Source organism: Elgaria multicarinata, chromosome 1 (assembly GCF_023053635.1).
Source record: "Elgaria multicarinata webbii isolate HBS135686 ecotype San Diego chromosome 1, rElgMul1.1.pri, whole genome shotgun sequence".
NCBI classification, from domain to species: domain Eukaryota; kingdom Metazoa; phylum Chordata; class Lepidosauria; order Squamata; family Anguidae; genus Elgaria; species Elgaria multicarinata.
In genome coordinates this window covers 115,591,303-115,614,216 of record NC_086171.1, presented here as the reverse complement: position 1 = coordinate 115,614,216, position 22,914 = coordinate 115,591,303, and the positions used below count along the sequence as shown (strand labels likewise).

At 38.6% G+C, this 22,914-nt stretch overlaps 1 protein-coding gene across 2 annotated transcripts in view; it reads right to left on the bottom strand.

The window, feature by feature from the left end:
- Positions 1-324: 324 nt before the first annotated feature.
- Positions 325-22,914, bottom strand: part of NEK7 (NIMA related kinase 7) — a 67,256-nt gene continuing 44,666 nt past the window's right edge. For both annotated transcript variants that reach the window (XM_063135234.1, XM_063135227.1), the window contains exons 7-10: positions 20,776-20,883; positions 16,108-16,202; positions 10,378-10,491; positions 325-457 (exon numbers count right to left, since the gene is read on the bottom strand). In XM_063135234.1, the coding sequence (XP_062991304.1) occupies positions 347-457; positions 10,378-10,491; positions 16,108-16,202; positions 20,776-20,883 (428 nt within the window). In that variant the 3' untranslated portion in view covers positions 325-346. The remainder of the gene's footprint in view (positions 458-10,377; positions 10,492-16,107; positions 16,203-20,775; positions 20,884-22,914) is intronic.

Below are 22,914 nucleotides of genomic sequence, written 5' to 3'. Positions count from 1 at the left end.
TACAAACCTGTGTCTGATATGTAGAACTAAATATTAGAATCGTATAACATTTATGGTTTTCGTCTAACAATATATGTGGATGCATTTTTTCTATGTCAATAAGGGTTGCCAGTTTTTTTCCTTCCGTTTGCCATTTTTAGAACTGTTTTATATTTTTCATTACACTGTTTTTTTTAAAAAAAAAACTAAGTAGTTCTATATCAACTTTGCGACAAAATTGCTTAACACATTCATTGCACAAAACTAAACTTAAGGCAATGGGAAATGGAAGAAAAGGTGGGAGTGTTTGCACAACAATACTGGAAAATCTCCATGTCGTTTCTCTCTTCATAAGCTGCCAAGTCTTTTAGCTGGTGGCGGTGTGGGCATGCATACGTTTTGCCACATCATAAACATAGGTTATGTCTGGTCGCTTCTCTGGATCTGGATTGATGCACATATTAACTAATTGTCGCAGCTAGAAAAAGAAAAACAATACGTTAAGAACCAACAAAAAAGCGGGGGACACCTGGTGACAAAATTATTAAAAGTGCTCTCCTCTTCCAACATCTGTAATTGGTAATACTGGAAAAATACAATAACATACCAATTATGCATACAAAGTTAAGCATTTAAGTATTCTCTGAATCACTGAATTTATGATATTCTTTGAGTCGTGGCATTTATTTACTGTATTATTTTCTATATACTTTCAGCCACAGTGCTATTCACTTGTTGCTTTAAAATGTTGAAATTGTTTTACTGGACTTCAGTTTTTATTTACTGAGTCAAATATTCTGTGATGAATGCAACATTCACACAACTGTCAGAAATCCAAAACAAAATTACATGTGGTTGAAGTATTTGTTTTCACTGAGCTTAAAAATGAGGTATTGCAGCCAATAGCACTTGCACTTCCATGAACTGAATTTTCTTTTCAATTCTTCTGGCAAGACTCATATATAACCAGGTCATGCGAGGGGCCCAATGAGGGTTTCACATATGGGCAACACATACTAAGCAAACATGAGGAATAATCCAGCCTTTCCACTTCCCCACACAGGTAAATCCTGTGTAAACTGAGCCCAACGCTTGCATGGGCAGGGATCATGCCCATGTTTTTTATAGCTTACTAAACAGAAGGTGCTGCTACAAGGTGAATGTGTGAGCGATGCTTCAGACTCACTTCTAAATTAATCTCACAATGGAAGCCACTGAAAAACAAAACAACAAACCTATACACACTTACCTGACAGTAAATTCCATTGAACTCAACACATTCATAAGGTAATATAAATATGGGACACTACAGACCTGTTCAGATCAAATAGCGGCAATTCGTGGGTTAATTAACCCACGAATTGCATAGTCATGCGCCAAATGGGAACCTCTTCCTTTTTGCAGCAATAATCTACAAATGCTGCATTCGTGGGTTGTTTCTGGGATGTCCAAACCTAGGCACTAGTGGTTGTTCATGGGTTAAACAACCCCATGTTGATCCAAGAAGAAACCAGGGGTTACCTTGGGGTTATTTAACCCACAAATAACCCCTAGTGCTCAGATTTGGATGTCACAGAAACAACCTACAAATGCAGCATTCATAGGTCATTGCTGGAAAATGGAAGTGGATCTCACACAGCACATATTCCTGCAATTCTTGGGTTAATTAATGAACCCATGAATTGTTGCCAAACGCCACCGTTATGTCCAAACAGGATCTATGCTTCCATGGCATCTAATGTTTTTCCTTTCTGTTTTCAGTGTACAGCTGTAAAATAAAGGAATAGACTTGTCTGGAAGTAGGGAATCCTTATTATTAGTATACACATTCAGTTTAAGGAAGGCCTAACTTCAGAGTTCACAGATCCAGAAGGAGATAACCCAAGATGCAAAATAAACGCTACATGACCTGCTGCAGAAAGATGCATGCAAGAGTAGTGTTTAAGTAAGCCTAGCAGAGAGAGAGAGTCATTGGCTGAACACTTTACAGACTGTTTATCTGGTAGGCAGGCATTTCTGACAGATTTCTGAGAAATGTTGGGTTCAATTCTGCAAAGAGAACTCTTTGGGGCAAATCCTGATTTATTGCTTGATTCCTGGGTCCAGGAATTAGGTAGCTGGAGCACAATACTGCTGCCTATGTGTTGACAGGGGCAATGATAGGTGAGCATATCACACCAGTTGTGAAATCTTTGCAGTAGCTGCCAGTGAAGTCCTGGGGCCAAGGTGTTAGTAAGTAGCGTACAAAGCCCTAAACAGCTCAAGGACCATATTTCCCAGTATCAGCTATCCTAGGATTTAAGATCGGCCAGGGAGGTTTTGTTTGTGGTTCTCTCGAGGAATGAGGCTCACAAGGGACAACCACACATGACAGGGCTTGCTCAGCACCCTTCCAGTAGAAATTCAACTGTCCCGAGCACTGCTGTCATCTAGAAGGTAGATGAAGACATATTTATTTGACCAATCTTTGGGGATATAGGTAAATAGTCTTATTCGTTTTGCTGTTGATTGTGTTGATGGTTTTATTATATATTTATGATTTTAGAGTTATGATGTTAACAGTACTCAGGCATTGTATCAACCCGGTTTGCACATCATGCTGGAATTCCTGGGTTATTTAACCCAGGAACTGCCGGGGATGAGTGAAGAGTCGAGTGTGCTGCCTCCTGTGCACTTGTCAATTCCACTTTCAATTAACAACCCAGGAACGCTCTGTTCTTGTTTCATTATGTGCAAATCCGGCAACATTCAGTTGTTTATGGGTTAAGAGAGCCAGTGAGGTGTAGTGGCTAAAGTGTTGAACTGGGTGTCGGGAGATCCGGGTTCTAGTCCCCATTTGGCCATGGAAACCCTCTGGGTGACTCTGGGCCAGTCACAAACACTCAGCCCAGCCTACCTCACAGGGTTGTTGTTGTGAGGATAAAATAGAGAGGAGGTTTATGTATTCCGCCTTGAGTTCCTTGGAGGAAAATAGGCAGGATATAAATGCAATAATAAATAATAAATAAAATAAATAAATAAAACAACCCAGAGTTAACCCAACAAGGATCCATTGGTGATTGTTGGGTTAACTCTGGGTTGTTTAGCTCCTAAACAACCCAAAGTTCCAGTTTCAGATATCATTATATCAACCTAGGAACAGAGTGTTCCTGTGTTTCCAGGAGTGAGTGAGTGAGCAGGAACCAGCACGTACGTACACACACACACCATGGTTTGTTAACCATGGGTTGATTGATCATCTGAACAGGGTCATTGTGTTTTATGAAGGTTATTAGTATGATAAATAAATAAATAAATAAAAAAATTAGCCACCCTGGGCTCTATGTGAGGAAGGATGGGATATAGATCAACTTAAATATTTACGAATATTTACAGTCCACCTTTAGGACAAAAAGATTCTCTCATGGTGCCTTACAAAATTAATAAAACATCAATAGTGCACAATTAAATCCAACTAACAAGTTAATTATTAATAAAAACCCTAACGGTAAGACTAAAACCTGCCAATTACAAACACAAAAGTCAGTAAAGCATCAAAACAGTTTGTATCAAGCAGCCCCATAATCCATTGGGAGAAGGTCACTGAGGATGGCTTTCTGAAGGACTACGTGGCCTGGGGTATGGTAATGAATACCATACGCATGGGACCACCACCAGAAAAGCCCTGTCCCTGATTGTCTGCTTGTTCTCAAACAGAAAGAGTCATAGCTGATGACCTCAAAGCATGGGCAAGTTGCTATAGGTGTAAGTAGTCCTTCAGATACTCTAGCCTAAGGAAGTCAGTAATATTTTATGCATGCCAGATAGCTACACAGAACTATACATAGGTTTTTGCTTAAAGAAATAGGATACTCATCAGGCATGTGGACATGCTCAGGCTGCTATGCTAAAGTGTGTGTGCGTGTGTGTGTGACATATCAGAAAGTTTCCTTTTTAAAAAATAAAAAAGTGTTCACTTTCCTATAATCAAGATGCAAAAGGTGAATCGCAAGAGATAAAATATATATGAAGACTGGTATTCAAGATGATTGGTATTTGCTGAACAAGCAGCATGGAGAAAAGAGAGGAGAAATAAGCAAGTGTTTGAATATCTAACCTGGGCTAGGAAGAAACAAATAGAAACCTCAAACTGATAACTGAAAACAGAAGAAACTGAGGCTCTCAGTAGATATCACGTACTTTCCCGGTGATGGGGGAGAAAGTAGTGCATGCGGCCGCTTCTACAATTCTGTCTGGGTATGATCTCTGAAGCATTTTGTCAAAGACAGAACAATAGCTCCCATCCTGTTGCCCAAATGGCTATATCCCTGAAGCATCTTTTCTAAAAATAAAAAAGCACAACATTCTGAATGGAAAATGTGTATTTTTGGAAGATGTGTTCAAAAAGGACAGTGTCTTGCTGAATGACCAAATACAGCCTTTTGCCAGGGATCTCTCATTCCACAAGTCAGAAAGCTAGTCCATTAACATGGAACTAGCAGCGTCGGTTGCATTTGGCTAACCCGGGGGATTCTAATGTGAATTGGGCTGAGCTGAGATGCCAGGACAGCAATATATTCTAGGTGGGATAGCAATATATTCCAGTCAGGTATGAGATGACCAACATACTCTATGGAAGGCAGACTGGGACAGGACCTAAGCTGGTGATGTGGAAGGCTCTTGTTGCATCCCTGAGCAGCGTGCTCCTTCGGCTCTGCTTATTCTCCTTAACCTCCTCTGTGAACTTAGCACAATGACAGTATTTTGCCTGGAGCTTAGCCTGGTAGTGAGGAGCAGCGGGACACATTTCTTTTTTACTTTAACAGGTTTGTCAGTCTCCAAGTAAGGGGGGAGGGGGAGAGAAGTGTCCCTCAAGTCATAAAAAGGGACAAAAAAAATCTGACACAGGCAAGCCAGTGTTTGGAAACTTTTGTGTGAAGAGCATGTATTTAAAACAGAAAATGCTGCTCATTCTGGAGCAGGAGGTATTCACTCCATCTAACATATTAAACACACACACACACATACACACACACCATTTGTACATGTGAATGAGCCACCACAGACTAATCACCTCATGTAGATTTTTCATATCAATCAATATCTATACAAAATACTATACATTTCAGTGGAGACCTTCAGATATTTATCTAGGGTCACTTAAATGCTGAGTAACCAAATGATGGACACGTACAAGCATAAGTGAACCAACCCAATGTTGCTGATGCTTTTAGGAAATGGTCCACGTTCTGCCTATATAGCGAGAAGGTGAATCACAAAATGAAACAGGTCAAATCCTTCCAATACTTAAAAAAAAACATATTTTCTTTCACATCTATTTAGAACAGGCATGGCTAGTTATTAAAAGCTAAGTAGTCTTGCATAGGGGCATCTGGGTGCTTCACAGAAATGCTTAGTCACGGAGAAGCTTGGTTTGCGCAATTCCCCTGCTGTTCTTGAAGGAGAAGAATCAGGCGAATTGAGCAACTGTGTGATTGAGCATTCGCAGGGACATAGGGTAACCAAACCAACAGAATTAATAAATACCATCAAAAGAAGAAAATTGCAATATCATGGTCATATTATTCAAGGAGAAAAAGACACCATTCTCCAACTTACTATACAAGGGGAAATTGAAGGAAAAACATCAGTGAGAAGACGAATGTCACAGCTAAAGAACTTCAGGGAATGGTATAGCCGTCCCTCTATACCAGTGGTTCTCAACCTGCCTAATGCCGCGACCCTTTAATACAGTTCCTCACGTTGTGGTGACCCCCAACCATAAAATTATTTTCGTTGCTACTTCATAACTGTAATTTTGTTACTGTGATGAATCGTAATGTAAATATCTGATATGCAGGATGTATTTTCATTGTTACAAATTGAACATAATTAAAGCGTAGTGATGAATCACAAAAACAATATGTAATTATATATTGTGAAATATTTATTTCTAATTACAAATAAATGAATTGTCTCGGTTCCTAAGACCATCGGAAATATGTGTTTTCCGATGGTCTTAGGCGACCCCTGTGAAAGGGTTGTTCGACCCCCAAAGGGGTCCCGACCCACAGGTTGAGAACCGCTGCTCTATACAATTATTTAGAGCAGCAGCATCAAAAACAGCGGCAACAAAAGCTGTAATGATAGCTAACCTCCAATAGAAGGCACCCTAAGAAGAAGAATGGACATCAAACTCATGTGAGATGTTACCTGGAGGGACATTTTGTGTTGGGGGTGGGGGGAACTTTGCTTCACCATGCAAAGATGGTAAAAAGAACCCTGGTTCAATCAGACCAAAGTTTTATCTAACTTTTTATTTTTCTGTTTATTAATGACAAAGTGTTCCGTCTTGCAAAACTTCAAAAACCTCTGAAGCAGCCACATGGGCAGCATAAAGAATAACAGCATAGGAACAGCATAAAGGAGAATGGAAAACATTGTGAGAAACAACCTCACTACATCAAATTCTTCCACATCATCATTAATGGAGAAATTAAAAAGAAAAAAAAATCCCAAAGGCAACCCTGTACTAATGGGATTCTCATTAGTGAGTTGACCTTGAGGGCTAAGTATACTAGTTTTTGAATGATATTTATTTTTAAAGTCAAAGCTAGCTTTGGATAATGTCAAAGCACTTACTAGAATTGTACAGGTACAAATGATGCATCAAATTAGTACACAGAACACACAGGATTTGCAAAGCACTGGTTTGTCAATTTATATTTCCCAAATCAAATAAATTTAACAAAAGCAAACAAACAAGCCACACGGAGAAAGAATGTAGGCTGCAGTCTTTGAAACCTCTATAGTAATTGGATAGCTTCAGTATTCTGAAATGAGACCTTCCTATTCTTCAGCCACTGAGGTGTTACGGAAGAGTTAGCAGCATTCCAACTGCTGAAAAGTTAAAATAATAAAATAAAATAAAAAGCAGTTGGCAGCATAGTAAGCCAATGGAACTGTCAGGTGGGAAGGCAGTTCAGAGAAGGAAGGAAGCTGCACTATCAAAACAAAGTATACGAAGAGACTGTGTGGGAATGGCATGTGAAGAAGGGTGTGCATAGTATAAATAGGTTTGTGAACAGGAATGTGAGAGTCTGCATGGAGGGTGCAGAAGGTATCATCAACCCTGCTCCCCCAAATCTGACCCATAAATGAACCCTACCAATTGTTTCAGACGCTGAAAAACAGCTCAAACAGAATCAATTTATCAAGTAATTATCAAAACGTAAATTGAGTAGAAGTGTATTTAAACAGGTCTTGGAGTATAATTTTGTGATGAAGGGTTTTCTTTTCTTTTTTTTTTAATGGTCTAGTGTGAAAGCAGACAGAAGCTGATGCAAAGTGATTTTATTCCTTCATCAAATTTATTCGCATAAAAAATGTAAGTGGATTTCGTTGTTCAGTGATCCCTGAACTCAACCGCTCAAGTGAGTGCACTTTTCAACCTGGTTTGAAGACTACATTTTCTAGAAGTCTTTGGGATGCTGCTGCAGTCTGACAGATACACTTTAAGCCTATTTCTTTTTCTGCAGTACTACGTCTGTGTAAGACTTTCAAAATTAAAATTATATTTTTACGGAGGACAAAAAAAATAAATCTATTCCCATGTTAAGTTCTAAATTTTAAGTTCTAGTTTTATACTATACATGATTTTGGAGTGACAACCTGTTCAAAGTGACAGTACCTCTTTTCTTAGCACTTCACCTCTTTTGTTAAGAAATTGTTTCCATGCTTATATTAGGTATCACAGTTTGCTCTTTCTAGTGTCATTGTATGGCAAAATGATTTTAAAAACAAGCCATGTTAAAGGAGCCTCCTTGTTTCCAATCAGGGGGGGAAATTACAACATGCATTTGTTTCGTGACTGCCCCCACCCCCTCCAAAATTGAAAACTATGCAGACTAAGTTCATAACAAAAAAAGGTGGAATCTATTTCCCTTTCCCAGTACCAAGTCTTTCTATCGGGGCTGGACTTTGATATTTGCCCCTTGGCTGAGAATCCATATATCCAACTTCACACTTAGCTGCAGTGAAGTAGCCCTCCAGGCAGGCCGACTTCAACGAACCACTAGTGGTATCATCATTAAAATCCTGCTGAAGGTCACCATGGCAACCGCCTGCTGAGGCTTCACTGCTGCACTCGGCATCTCCTAATCAGCTACCATGTGAAATGCAAATTCAGACAGTCTGAAAATTAGTCAAGAAGAATAGAGGATGAGGATGCAGATACGTGAAATATTCATGCGCTTCATGGAAAAAGGAAGACAGCATGAATGACACAACAAAGAACGGCCCCTGACATTCTTGCTATCATTTTGCATTATTGTTCACACCCTACTGTATTTCTAGGCCTCCGGTTCTGAAGTTGCCTATATGAAATGCCACATTTATATTCCATAAAAATGTAATTATTAAAAATGGCCACTGGAAAAAAAAACCCAGCTAATTGGGAAAACTACATTAAGGATATGTTGCATACCCTAATGGATAGCATCATTCCCACCTCATAAACTCTTTCTAATCATCTTAAAAAGCAAAAGAAAACGCAACTCTGTATTCAAATTATCATTATCATAAAACTCTACGAATTGTCACACTATATGACAAAGAATGTTAAAAGACCCAAAATTCCTGGACAGTAATCTTTTATTAATAATCAAAATCTTGAAAAGCAACAGGATTCAAGGTTTTGAATTATAAGTTACTCCTGATTCTGTAAGCAGTGCAATGCCGTAATACTTACAAAATATATTTCAGAGAGGACGTTTATGTACATTTCAACATAATCTTTAATTCATGTACACTGAACTAGAATAAGTTGCTATAGCCTCTTTGTTGGCTTGCAACTGCTATTATTTTACCTTGTTCAAACTTTAAGAGAATATTTCATGTACATGTTGAAATTACACATGCATGAACATATATGCACTCTCTCACATCCAAGAGACACATGCATACATTCCTTTTGTGTCAGCTTGCATTAGTTAACAAGAATGTGTTTTACATCTTTGTTGTTGTTCAGTATGTGCTTTTCATACAATTCTCAGCATTTAAATCAAAACGAATTATCACTAGCACAAGTTTGCCACTGTGGGAACTGCAATACATTTTTAATCTGTAACTCTCACAGCATGATCCTTCCCCTCCAGGACACAGTGTACTGATGCAAGAGGGACCCCTATGAATAATGGGACTCTATTTTCCCCTTTCCTCCAGATATATACATGGGGGTGCGAACAGCCACTGCCATCACAGGGAATGGGAGTCAGGTATAGACTTTCCATATCCTGACCAACCCTCCTCTTGATCAAGGAACGCAAGCTGGTGTTCCTTGGTTGGTTGATGTTCCTTGGTTGAGCAGACAGGAAGGCCTAGGCAGGGAATGCGGAACACACACAACCTTCCTATTTCCTGTGACGGCCAGATGCAATGTTTGTGTGTACATCTGTACATGCTTGGGAAACAGGGGAAAACAGGGCTCTGTTATACCTTATGGTAATCCCTCAATACACAGGGATGATACCTGTGCAGCGTTGGGTCATGTTGGCAGAGCTGCCACAATAAAGAACATGATTTTCAATAGCTGGTTTGAAAACAATTTTACATGCATGCTTTATTTATTTATTTATTTATTTATTGCATTTATATACCACCCCATAGCCAAAGCTCTCTGGGCAGTTTACAAAAAAATCAGGTTTAGGGGGCGTAGAGTATTGCATATTGGTTATTTCTTGAAAATCCACATCTACGTTTTCACCACATCCATGCTGGCAGTGAGACTTTGGTGAACTGGTGAATATTCCCATTCTTCCAAGAAGTTGCCAGAAGGAAAATTAGTTATCATTAAAACACCAGAAGTAGAATTATTTCAGAAAACACCATAGAGATGAATATAATTCCTATTGTTCTCCACACTGTAGCTGCCCTTAGTAGAGTATTTAGTGAATAACTGCCTCCACTTTTAGTGATTTCTCCCACATGATGTAGCCTGCATTTTAATCTCTTGCATAGGAGGTGCAGCAGCAAAAGAAGCTAGAAGGAGTCTAAGTAGTATGTATCACATTATAGCAGTCTCCTTCAAAATTAGTGCACTCAAAGATCTATACTTCGGATCTACAAACACATTGAATAAATACCCCCATCCTCTTGAGGGACCAAGTTCAGAGATGAGAATATATACTGTACACTGCTGAGCCCTTGTACAAACAAAGAGACCATGGGGAAGTTCTCTTGCGCAAGCTACCCTGAAATGAATGAGAGCTGTGCAAGAACATTCCGGTGTGGTAGATTCTCCTTCAGATCCCAGTACAAACTGGAAGCTTGTTGAAAAGATACAAAAAGCACCATTCACCAACCAGAATCTCTTCTCATACCTCTTCTTTCAAATAGCCCACAGAAAAGGAAGTTACTTACTTCTTCTGAGTAGTGATCTGATGGAAGGGGTGGATAGTCACATTGTTCTATCTTTTTACATAAGGAATACAAGTTCATTTTGTCACCATAGAATGGACTCTGCAGTGCAGCCATCTGTAGGGGGTGGCAGGGAGGAGAGGAAGAGAACAAATATATTTTGAGGTGTTTTGTGAAATCGTTGTGACTGGGAAGGATCTTATTTCAAATAAATAAGCACATTTTCAAGCAGGTACTTTTTTATTGAGCCAGATCCAATTTGAATTTACACTAGAGAATATGTCACACCAACTTTTTGTTTTCTGCTCTGACTTCAACTTCACTATATTTATTCAGATCATTGGTGTGTGTTTTTAATTTTACATGCTGAATGCCTGGTAAGTTGGTTTCTGTAATGTTACAGTATGTTTATATCCTAGGTCCGAAAATTAATTGAAATTCGTTTCTGGAAACAGAATATCATTCACACATTGTGACTTTGTAACACAGTCTTCCCAAGCTGGTGTCCTCCAGATGTGTTAGACTGCAAGCCCCAACATTCCCACCCTGCAGCAATACAAACTGCTTCTGAAGCGGAGAGGAGTTCCAAGAGCAAATTGTGATATGGTACCATGTTTCACGTAAAATGTTAAAACTCTCACGGGGGCATGCACAACTTCATGGGGCCACCTGAAATTGCTCTTTGGGCCCTAGCACTATTTGCCCTAAATGTATTCACTTATTTATTAGAGCATTTATAAACCAACCTATTAAAAGGATCACCTATACTTCAAAAGATGGATAAAGTATGAAATATTACTTCATGCTCTACAAAACCCAAAATAATGCTGTAAACTATTTCTGTTTGTAGCTCATCTTGCTCCTAGGACTTTGAGCAGGCTCCCATTTAAAAATGGCACCACTGAAGGTGGTAAAGACCATCTATTCGCGCACAATGAAATATCCTTAGAGGCTTGTGTACATTTTCTTTAGTCATCGATGTTCATTTGAACTTTTCTAGGACCAACAAGGTGCTAGATACTCCATCAATCTCCATAGGAAGCTGCCTTACACTGAGTCAGACCACTGGTCCATCTAGCTAAATATTGTCTGCAATGAATGGAAGCAGCTCTCCAGGGTTTCCACCTTCCTACCTGCAGATGCTGATGATTGAACCAGGGACCTTTGGCATTCAAAGTATGTACTCTACCTGTAAGCCATGGCCATTCCCCAAAGGACATATTTCTTGGTGATAAGACCGATTTTAGCATTCCCTTTATTATGTCTAATCTTTTGTCTGGTTTTGGATTTGTTAATCCTTTGGGTTTCTGTACATAAGTACTCTCTTCCTTACCATTTGACATGGTCTGTTTTACTGCCATTTCACTATCTGCTTGGTGCAATACGAAAACGACCCTAAATTTAAGGTAGAGAGCAATTTTCTATTTAAAATGCACTTTCACATACACAGAGGGGAGAGGCTGCAATTCTATGCAAAACTACATGGATTACATCCCTCTAAAGTCAAACACATGTAACACACATGTTGTAAGTGCATATATAAGTTACACATGGAATTAAAAATAATAATAATTCAAATCTTCACAAATATCCTATTTTGCAGATATAATCTTGGTTTTATATTTACCTAAGAAAAATGATCTATCTTTGGTAAGACACTTAAAAACACACAAATTTAAAATACCATTAGTGCATCTAATGCTTATTTCAAGACAACGTTCGCACCTGACATTTCAAAGGCAAACAAATACTGCACTTGAGATAGCTAACTTTAAAAGGATTTGTAAAAAAATGTTCACATTGCCTTCCAACCCCTTTAAATCTCTGAACCGCAGCAGCATGAGCACTGCTTGGAGTGTAGAGCTGCCCCAAAGTCAGTCACCCTTTTCTACATGTGCTAATAAGTTTGATTTTGGAAGGACAATGTGTACATTCCCCAGACAGGGAGAGTGTGTGTGAAACACGCTAGTCCATGCTGTGCTACTCAGTGAGCTTCAGCAGGGACAGGACAAGCTGAAAATGGCTCTCATCTGTCTTGTGGTCTTCGAGATAGAACATTAACTCCTTCGTCACTGAAAAAGGTATTGATTTTAGCTGCGGAATATTGTTAAAGGAGACACTGGAAAGAAAAATTCCAATAGAAATAAACACAAATGCAACTATTTTATAGCAATGATATCAAAACCCATCATAATTGCACACATTAACTGAATACATAAATACTGTATACTGTTTTTAAAACCCCTAAGAGCAGAGGGATTAGCGCTCTCAAGAAAAGCTGTTTTCCAGCTGCATTGCCCCCATAATATTAACTCGTGAAACAACATAATTTATGCTGTATCTTTTTTTTTCTTTAAGTGCGATCAAAATCAAAGCTAGAAATTCCAACAACAGAACCTGTATGTATGCAGAAAATTCAAAATAAATGCAGAGATCGTCAGTGTTGGTACACTGGGTGTTCATTAAAAAGTACTTTTGTTTGAATGCTGCAGAGTGTTAAAAAAAAAAAGAAAGGAAAAAAGAAAAGAAAAGCTGAATGTCCCCTAAGGAGTTAAAACAGGAATACTATATTTTCATGCATCTCCTGCTTTGACAGATGAAAAATGTCAACTGTCCTGTTTTTATTTTCAAGCTTTTGCACTATTCATCTGGTTCATTAGTGCATCTCGCTGCTGCCCCTGACAGCTGCTCGCCCTCTCCTCCCAGTAGCTGAATTTTTCAGGCTAATTTGATCCTCCACACTGAGACGATCGCTAGAATGATTGACTTGCTCCCTGACCTCCAGGGTCTGACTTTCCTGATTAGTATTCTGGGGGTGTCTGAGGGACGAAAGCCCACTGTCTGTCTTCAGGGCTGGTGGCAGCGCTCTCTCTCTCTCGCTTGCTCACTCTCCTTTTTGGGGGGGAACTGTAAGCCACCAACCTACGACCCTGTAAGGATGCAATTGCTGTGCTGAACAATAAAGGAACTGTGTAAAACCTACTTTTTCATGTAAAGGTCCATGTAGCAAAAGCATGGCGTCTCGATTTTAATTAGTAAAGTATACCTTGTTGCATATCAATTAAAACCACAGTGATTAGAGTGTGTTTTTGTTGGATTTTTTTTTAAAAAAAAAATCTCAAGAATATTTGAAAGTCTAATTTTCTGACTGTAAAATGAACCTTAACAAAACATATTAGTAGGAAGGAAAGGCAGTAATTGTTATTAAACTGTAAATGATACACTATATAAGGAAGAGAAAATAAACAGAATCTTAAGTTTAATTGAAAACCCAATCAAACTGCTAGAAGTGAACAGTTAAATGAAACACTAACTGAAGGAAGATTTACTGGGAAGGTCACTTAGACCTTTTTGGAAATCTCATAATCATGTTCCAATTTTTTTTTAAAGTTAATCTGACAGAAATGTGAATGAATGGAACTAACACAACATTAATCAAAATATTTTAAATGCATCTTATGTTAAACATGTTGAGCAAGTCAAGAGTGAGACTGAAAACCACTTCATAGCATAATTAAGATGAAATGCTCACACTTTTTCAATCCCATTGATATTAATGAGAAATGAAACTAGCTAAAATCCAACTGCTCTGGATTAACTATTTTGTAACTCTTCTACAACTGCTGATTTTATTTTATTTTTTTACAAATAACTGGGACTACTAGATTATTCTATTCCACAGGAACAACAGCTGAATGAAATACAAGTAAGTAAAATCTGTGAACAGCAAAATAAAATTGGACTGTTCATTAATTTTAAAGGGCAGGAGGAAAATAGCTCCTTATAACCATGAATGCTAACATTTGCACCAGTTTATATATCACCACGCTTGTAATTATTCTGCTGCACAGCAAGCAGATGATATACCCCATCCTTGATCTGTTTGCTAAATCAGCAAATCTGAGGAACAGTTTCCATAAAATCTGAAAATATCAACCAGTTCTTACCACAAAAAGAAGAATCATTAAGTGTTTTATAATATGACCCTACTAGATAAATCACAATTAACTGCAAAAAACCAGTGCCATACTGAAATGACAACTGAAAATATTATAGTGATCATTGTCAATACAAAGCATAATTGTGCATTTTAAAATGACACAATTTTACATCACAGAAAAATAAGATTTGTAGAATTCTTTAACTGAGTCCTATAAATCTATAAAGAAATTATTCCATGAGGATTTTGTTTGGTTACAAGACATATTTTAATAATTATCTTCACATCTAGATTAAATTGAATGTATGTCCTGCTTGTAATCTATGCAGATATTTCAGTAGAAAAATATTCTGAATTCCATATTGTAATTCACATTTTAAAAATGTAGACCTATTCTAGATCAGAAATTAAAAGCACAAACATTTCAGGATGCAGATACTTTCCTAATGTTTCTTTTACTCATTATTTTGAAAGTGCACTAGATCTACACTGCTCACAGTATTAAATAAATAAAGGCACTGTCAAAGTCATTTCCTTGAGTATCCACTTGATTCCAGGGAAGCTCTGTATGGGTGCTAGGTGATCAGTATTAAACCAGTGGGTTTACTCTTGGTTTTCTTTTTTAAAACCATCTCAAACCCTGAAATAAAGAAATCAAATCTCAAAAGGTAGTTGAGATAGCAACTGTTAACAGGGATAGAATGGGCCAAACTTGCCTTCTGCCCTGCCCTGTGGTAGTGGGGGAGAGAGAAGAGATCTTGTTTTGGCACTTAGATTAAAAAAAAAAAAGCCAGGAAAAATGTTTTGCAATTCACAAAATCTCAATTCTGCACTAGCAGGTGTTTATCCTGATGGAGAGCTTTAGTGAGTTTTGCTGAATCATAGAGGCAGGTGGTTCATTACTTCACCTGGATGCTTCTGAGCTGGGAGGGTCTCTCTAGAGAGTGCTTGGGTAGATGTCGTACAGCTCGGTGGGAGAAACCTTAGAAGCAGCTGTGCATGTCCTGAAGGATTTGGTTGAACTCAGTTATCTTGTTGATTTCTGTGTAATTAACATTAAGCCACAGGAAAGACTGGCACTATAATTAGCATGTACAAGAGCAAAAGAAGGAGTGAATACCCACTCACAGTATTACTTTCCAGCAGATTGTTCAGGAGTTATTCCAACAGTGATCTTGTGTCTTTAACAGCTGTAAACATTTTGACAGCTCCTTATGCACCTCTTAAAGGGCACAGGGGCACTTGTGCCATATTGAACTCACTAATTTTAACCAGAATGTATGGCAAAGTTTTGAGGATGCAATATTTTAAAGGGTCAGTGTTCAACAAAGTTTTAAAAATCAATAAAAGATCGGAGATCATAACCTTTATCAGTTCTGCTACAAGCTTGGTGTGTTCACTGGATACTGGGGAAATTATTCTACCTGGGCCTATTACCTTGGCAGAGCTACCCCTGGTACTGAATGTGTGCTACTAAGGAGAAAGCCCTAAGAATAGATCATTTCTAAGCATGGGCATGATCCATTTTGAGCTGAAATATATAGGAAGATTCTCTCACCAATTTTAATGAGTTGGACTGTGCCCTACTTACATTTAGGATTGAAGGATGTGTGTAAATTTTGTCATGCTTGGTTATAAAAAGTCAAATTTCTTCACTGTTGCTTAACACGAATATACAACTAAATGAATAACAGAATGAAAAAAAAACAAAGAGTAGTATCTTAAGACATCTTCAGAAACACTTTGAAAAACATACATCAACAAATTAGATTTATTAAAATTGTCACTTTTACCTCATATAACAGACATCCTAAAGACCAGATGTCTGATTTGAAGTTGTACCCGTTTTCATGGATTCTCTCTGGAGACATGTAATAAGGTGTTCCCACTACAACAAATACAGAAATATATAAACAATGAAATACTCAAAACCTCATTACAATACTTTCAAGCCAGATACATTCCAGTATTGGAGTTGAAAAAATATTGCTTAGTCAATTACAACAAATATTACAGAGCATGAAGATGACCACACAGAGGGATGTTGTAAATGCACACAAACTTGTTTAAATGCAAGTTTATTTTAAGTGAGCTTGATTTTATAAAGTTTAATTTATGAAGCTGTTTATTCTTTAAAAAAAACTTTTGAGAATTATCAATGACTTGGACAATTATATTAATCAACACTAATATTGCAAACTACAAATCTCATGGAAGAGAAGCCTTCCCCAACCTGGGGCCCTCCAAATGTGTTGAACTGCAACTGCCATCATTCCCAGCCAGGGGGAGGCTATTTTTACAGTATCCACATAGGTTAGAATATTTACCTATTTACACAGCACGTATTACATAAAAAATATACTACGGTTGTTTAACTAATTGGTTATCTCATTCATATTTTGGACTTCTTCAGTGAGTAGGTATATGAGGCCCTAATAAGAGGCTACTGATTAATATACGAAATCTTGATTTTACTGCTAAATCTTGTCTTTAAAAAAAATTACATCTGCAGGACATTTAAAATCAGTAGTAAATATTAGTTACTGTTTTAAAAATAATAATTTGTAAACTTTAAAAAATTCTGACATCGTCATTTTATTGAAACAACTTGCAGAAAGGTATCAAGAGCCCCTTCACTTCTGAAACAACAGAAGTATTTTTTCCCCTTTACATCATTCTGGTATGGGGCATTCCTCAGAAAAACAATTAAAGCATAATCCCATGCTAAACATGCATAAGGTTGTGCCCTATCTAAACATGCAAAGAGTTGTGCCCTAAGAATAACTGAAGTATGAGTTATAAACTGTCTGTTTTGAAGGGCTGCATGTCTTGGATTCCTAATCCGTGTGCTCTTGGCAAAAGAAAGACTCCCACGATGTTTCACAAGCAATGAAGCTTGTGTGTATGTGTGTGCACACGTGTGTGCGTTTATTTCTTTGCATAGACTTTATCTCTGTGCAGAAATGATAATTTGCACAAACGGTACTTTACAATGAATAACCACAATTAGGATGGATTGAATTTGTTTCCAAATAAATGAGTTCAGAGTTGGTAAGACAAGGTTTGTGTAAAAAAGGTTAAAAGAAGATGAGAACTCAAATGCTATATAGGCTAATGCTCTACAGGCCCAACATTCTATATAACCAGTTTTTTAAATCAATGTATAAATGAGAAGTCATGGTTCTAGACCAGAGTGTATTCTTTTGTTTAACAGTTTGTTTATGTATTGCCTAAAATGCACCAACAGTGCAATCCTACATACATCTACTCACACGTAAATCTCATTGAGTTAAATAGTATTTATTCCCAGGTAACTGAGTGTAGGTTTGCATCCTAACAATGCAAACCTATACATGTCTACTCAAAAGTAAACCTCAATGGGGCTTATCCCCAGGTATGCGGGTACAGGATTGCGGCCTAAATTATATTGGCAAATAGATCCAGTTCACATTTTAGGACATGCATGTGGAACTCCCTTTAAATCACTCCACTAGGTGGCCATTGCCATATTGTGAAATGTTCCTATGTAGCAGCTCCTTATTTAGAATATTCCAGGCTACTTGTTCCATTCCCTTAAAAATGTCCAATGGGAAAGGTTTGCTCCGGTGTGATGAAAAATCACTCAATCCTTTCAGTAAGCCAAAACATTTCACTGAGTGGCAAGAGCTGCCACCTGCAGCAATTTTAAAAGGCTGTAATGTGCAGACAGGCCCCTGGGCCATTTTACATGGTTTCATATTCCAAGAAGTTTCGATGCTGTGTCAAAAATGTTGTTAAAAGGAGGCTGAAAAATTTGAATGACACTGCAATTTAGCATGATGAACTACAGCATTCTTAATATAACTTTCTGATACAGATTTGAGCTGGAAAAGTCCACCCAAGACGTAACGGTTGATAAAGCCACACTTACATTGCTCTGTTCTGGTAGAATTTCCGATGCCAGAATCTGCTTCACAACAACAAAATTAATGTAATTCTAATCTGGCTTTTAACAGGCTAGCGACCTGCAGCTTTTGCAGGTCTAACATAGAGAGCAGGGAATTGGTGGAAAAACACTTCACAGAATCTACAGGGGGCAGCTGAAAACATTAAGACTTGAAGGTTTGTAGTTTACCAAAAGCAAAAGTACCTTTAACCAGTAGTTCTCAGAAACCTGCTGTTACATTAGGGAATTGAGATGAGTGTGAAAGATTGATGATACAGTAAAAGAAGAGTAAAGGCCTGCATTTTGCAGAGTTTAGCCTAGCCTAACACCTAACTATAATATAAACTGAAGCTTTCAATAATGAATTTCTGACTTCACACAAACAAATGAAAGAAATAACTCCTACATCCTACTAAGATCACTTTAACAAGAAATCTTTTCAAAGGCCTTTCCTTTCACTCTTCTCAAAACACAAGGACATGAGGGTCATCTAACAAAACTGGCTGGCAATAAGTAATGGTTGGATAAAAGCAAGAACTTCTTCATGCGATGCATAATTAATCATAGAGTTCATTGACACAGGAATGGATCTTGTGGTGGCCACTAGCGTAAATTGCCTTTAAAGGGATTCGATAAAATTCACTAGGAAGAGGTCTATAAATGGTTATTCACTGGGAAGAGGTCTATCAATGGTGTTTAGACACAATGGCTAAAAAAGGAAATCTTTGTGCTTCAAGGGAAGTATTTCCCCAATTACAAGATGCTGGTAACAAGCCACTTTCACTATTTTGCCCTGCCTTTGAACTTTCCAAGAGAATCAGGTTGACCACTATAGAAGAAGTGTGGACAGTAGGTAAACTTGGATCACCCAATAGAATGCTGGAATGATTTCCAGTAGACCATCAAGTACATCTGACTCCTAACTGTTTAGCAGCATCAGCAAAAAAGGACTTCTCCACCCGTCCTAAATTATGCTGCTGAAATGAAGAAAACTTGGGGCAACTACAAGTGGATTTGTGTGTGAGAAAGGACTGCGAGTTCCATTCAGTTTTGGTACTCAAGATTCCTGGACTCAGAGTGCATTTCTTTTGCATCAGGCTCCAGTTGTTAAGTCTTGGACATGAAGTCTGCCTACCCCTCTGTAGAACATTGAGTGTTGTATCCAGCCCTGACCATCCGCCAGCAGAATAGAAACTGCCACTGGGACACTTTCCTCCTCTCCCCTGTGTCCACCATGCAAGCCCAAAGCTGCTCCAAAGGATTAGGGGACCCTTCACAGCAAATTTGGAAGGTGCACAGAGAGCAAGAGGAAGTCCATACACATGACTCTGGAATTAAGCTTGAATGCTAAACTAGAAGGACCTTGGTCTGAATCCAAATGGCAGTTCTTAGTCTTTTATGCTAGATCGTTACAATGGACTAATGCCAATCTGAGGCCAATTTAACATGGATCCAGCTGTCTGCTCTATGATGAAGAATCCACAGTAAGTTTGTAATACTAACAATTGTACTGCTCTAATGAGGAAAAAACATTTGACAAAATTACATAGGAGGAGGCGGCAGCGGCGAATGGCACACAAAATTACGTAGGAGGAGAATGGCACAGAAATGCACTATAAGCAAACAGAGAAGATCGCATGAGACAAAAATGGTAGAAGCAGCCTATGATTCTTACTTGTATTTCCAAAACAGTGAATGCTAGTGTGCAATCAAAAAGAAAATGAATATGTTAAAGAGATTTACTTCTTTCTCTTAAGTCTAGTTTACATGCACCAGAGGTCTCCATACAGTCAATGTGGGAAGTTAACACACTCTCCCCAGACAGGTGCTGTTTGTATGAACCACTTCCTCCATATGGGGACTGTGTGCACAATGCTTGCAGAGAATTGGAAACCATGTGAATTTCTCTCCTACTGTCCCCAGCTTACGTGGTATGTCTTGCCTGCATTGTAGGGTGCAGGGGTTCAGTATCCAGTGTGGCCTTCATCACCGCTAATAGAGATTTCCAGGCTGCTCTGTCTTGCTAACTGTTCAGGAAGTAATTCAAAGTGGAGAAGTCGGTCTGAAGGCCATTTTGAGGAGTGTGAATGCCAAAACAGAATGACCCCTAGGCCCTGCATGCAGAGAGGCAATGATGCTAACACAGTCTGGATGCCTCAAAGGGACTGATAAGGATCTATTATGGACCAGATCTACCCTTTTAGCAGAGAGATGCACTTTACAATGTGCTGCATCTGTCAATTGCTCGAAACCAAGAGTGAAAATAGCAACTCCCAAAAACCACATGGGAAGAACAACATAACCTTTTAAAAATCCTCCTCCAACAAGCTCAGACACAACAGGAATAGCTTAATTCTGAGTAAGCATTTCACAGTCCAAATGCAAGTGAGCATTCTTCAGATGAAACGTATCCTTTAATCTGCACCATGACAGATTACTAAAAAAAACAAAAACACAGAAGATTTGTTTGCATCCACACTGCATTCATGAAATTAATTCTCATACATAATTATAAATTCAAGAATTTCTCTCTGACCTAAAGAATGTGCGGCTGTGGTTTTGGAGCTGAAAAATCTTCCCAACCCAAGATCTCCAAGTTTTACTACTCCTGTAGCTGTAATGAATACATTTGCAGGCTTGATGTCTGTAGAAAGAAACAAGTATTTTAACATAGTTTTAGTAGGAGAATAAGTCCACTACTGCAGCATTGCCTATAATGTATGAACTATCATCACATTTTGATTCAGGTTGAATATATTTGTAAGTATTGCTTTCAAAGTATTAAAAACAATAAATTATTACCTTGTACAAGCGGTCTTCAAACATGGTGCATACTCAAACTTCACATGCAATATTCTTCATAAAAAGTTACTAAACAATGGTATTACGAATCTACTATTTTGTGTTCTATACAGAATGAAGGAATGATACTCTACGGGTGGTAACTACACCCTTGTTGGGGTTATGGATTTAGCCCTTGATGAAACCTGTAATCACTGTGGCTGCAAGCCCCTGCTTGGTGGTTCTATTAAGATGGTCACCCCTTAGCTGATGGATCTGGTAGGTTTCCAGAATTTTCTTGGGAAGTTTTCGGTCAGCTTTATCATCTGCCTTATCAAATCCCTTGTCCCTAAATATGGAGTTAGCTCAGAGGTTGATACAGTAACCCTGAACAATTTAGGACCAGGATACCTAAACTAGAGCCCACCTTTCACCTTGGTATTCCAGGAAGAATAGCAGGGACTATAGCTTGAGCAACAGTGGTGAAAACTGAGCAAGTTAGGGCCCATCTGAAGCCCTACGCTGAGGCAGTGAAATCTTCCTTCACTTCTACCATTGTATCTACACTATGCTGTCTGATAGAGCTTTCTAGAGCTATTACAACCTTAATTGAGATGAAATTCAACCCTTGCTTGTACATTGCTAATGGATGAAATTGTGGATGAAATTGCTCACATCCGACTTACAGTAAATGTTAGGTATGGTTTCTATGAAGGTGGTGTCCATAAACTGCACTTGTACTTTTTTTTTAGATATGTTTTGACTGATATGATGTACTCAAGGGGAATGGGAAATGCCTCACTTCAAGAGGAGTTGAGTCTAATCCCCTTCAAAGAGATGAAAGCAAAACCTTTGTTTGTTTGTTTTAAACCATGGGACCTGCATAATGTGAATAACCTGATTTCTAATTTGCAATTCTTGGGCAGGATGACTAAATAATCTCAATTGGGTTTTTTAAACCCAAACTTCATATCTGGTGGCTTTCCTATCTAGTTATGGGATAAGAATTTCAGTTTACCAAATATTAGAGGTACAGCCTTCATAACTTGGGGGAAAATACCAAAGATGTTTGATTTCTTTGAAAATCAGGGGTACATTGCCTACTAAAACCACAAACTATCCAGCAATAATTAAAATGCATACTTGGGTGTGTCACATTGTGGTGATAAGCACTGCACTGTCCGATCAGGAATCAAGGTTTGCTACAGTTAAAATATTATTGTCCAATTGCACTAGGCCCATTGCAACAGTTCAAAGTTAACTTTCCTGACACGGCTTCACAGTCAAACAGGGTCCTTTGCTTTGCCTAGAATGATATTTTAATAAGCACAACCTGCTGTTCTGTATCTCAGGCTCCAGGGCCTATCAAATGCTTCCCCTTGTCTCTCCCAACTCTGCAGACTGATGCAGAGGAAAATGCTTTCCCTCCGTCATTTTCTGAGAGCAAACCTCCCCCGTTAGAGATTAGCGGTAGACCAATCTCCTATACTTCAAGCTTCATCAGTAAAGTATTGTGCGTGTTTTAAAATCCCCCTAAGGTTGTAACACCTTTTATAAGCTTGTCTCATCTATGTCTAGGAAAGGCAATAAGCCTAGGAGCTGTGGCTCTGGGATTGGAGGGCAGAAGGGAAGCACAATGGCTTCTGCCACTGGCTAGGGCATCAAGGGCCACCGGGGTTGCACACCCTGCCTTTCAAGAAGAACATCAAGATAAGGAGAAGACTCCCCATTGAGCAACTAGAAAAGGAGTAGCTGGAAGCCGTTTGCTGCCCCACTCCCAGCCAGAAAGAACACTTGGCTCCCTCTGCCAGTTGGTTTAGGACTGCAGAGCCAAAGAGAAGCATACTCTAGACCCAGTCATCAATCAGAGGACAAAGGGCTGCTGGTGTGTATT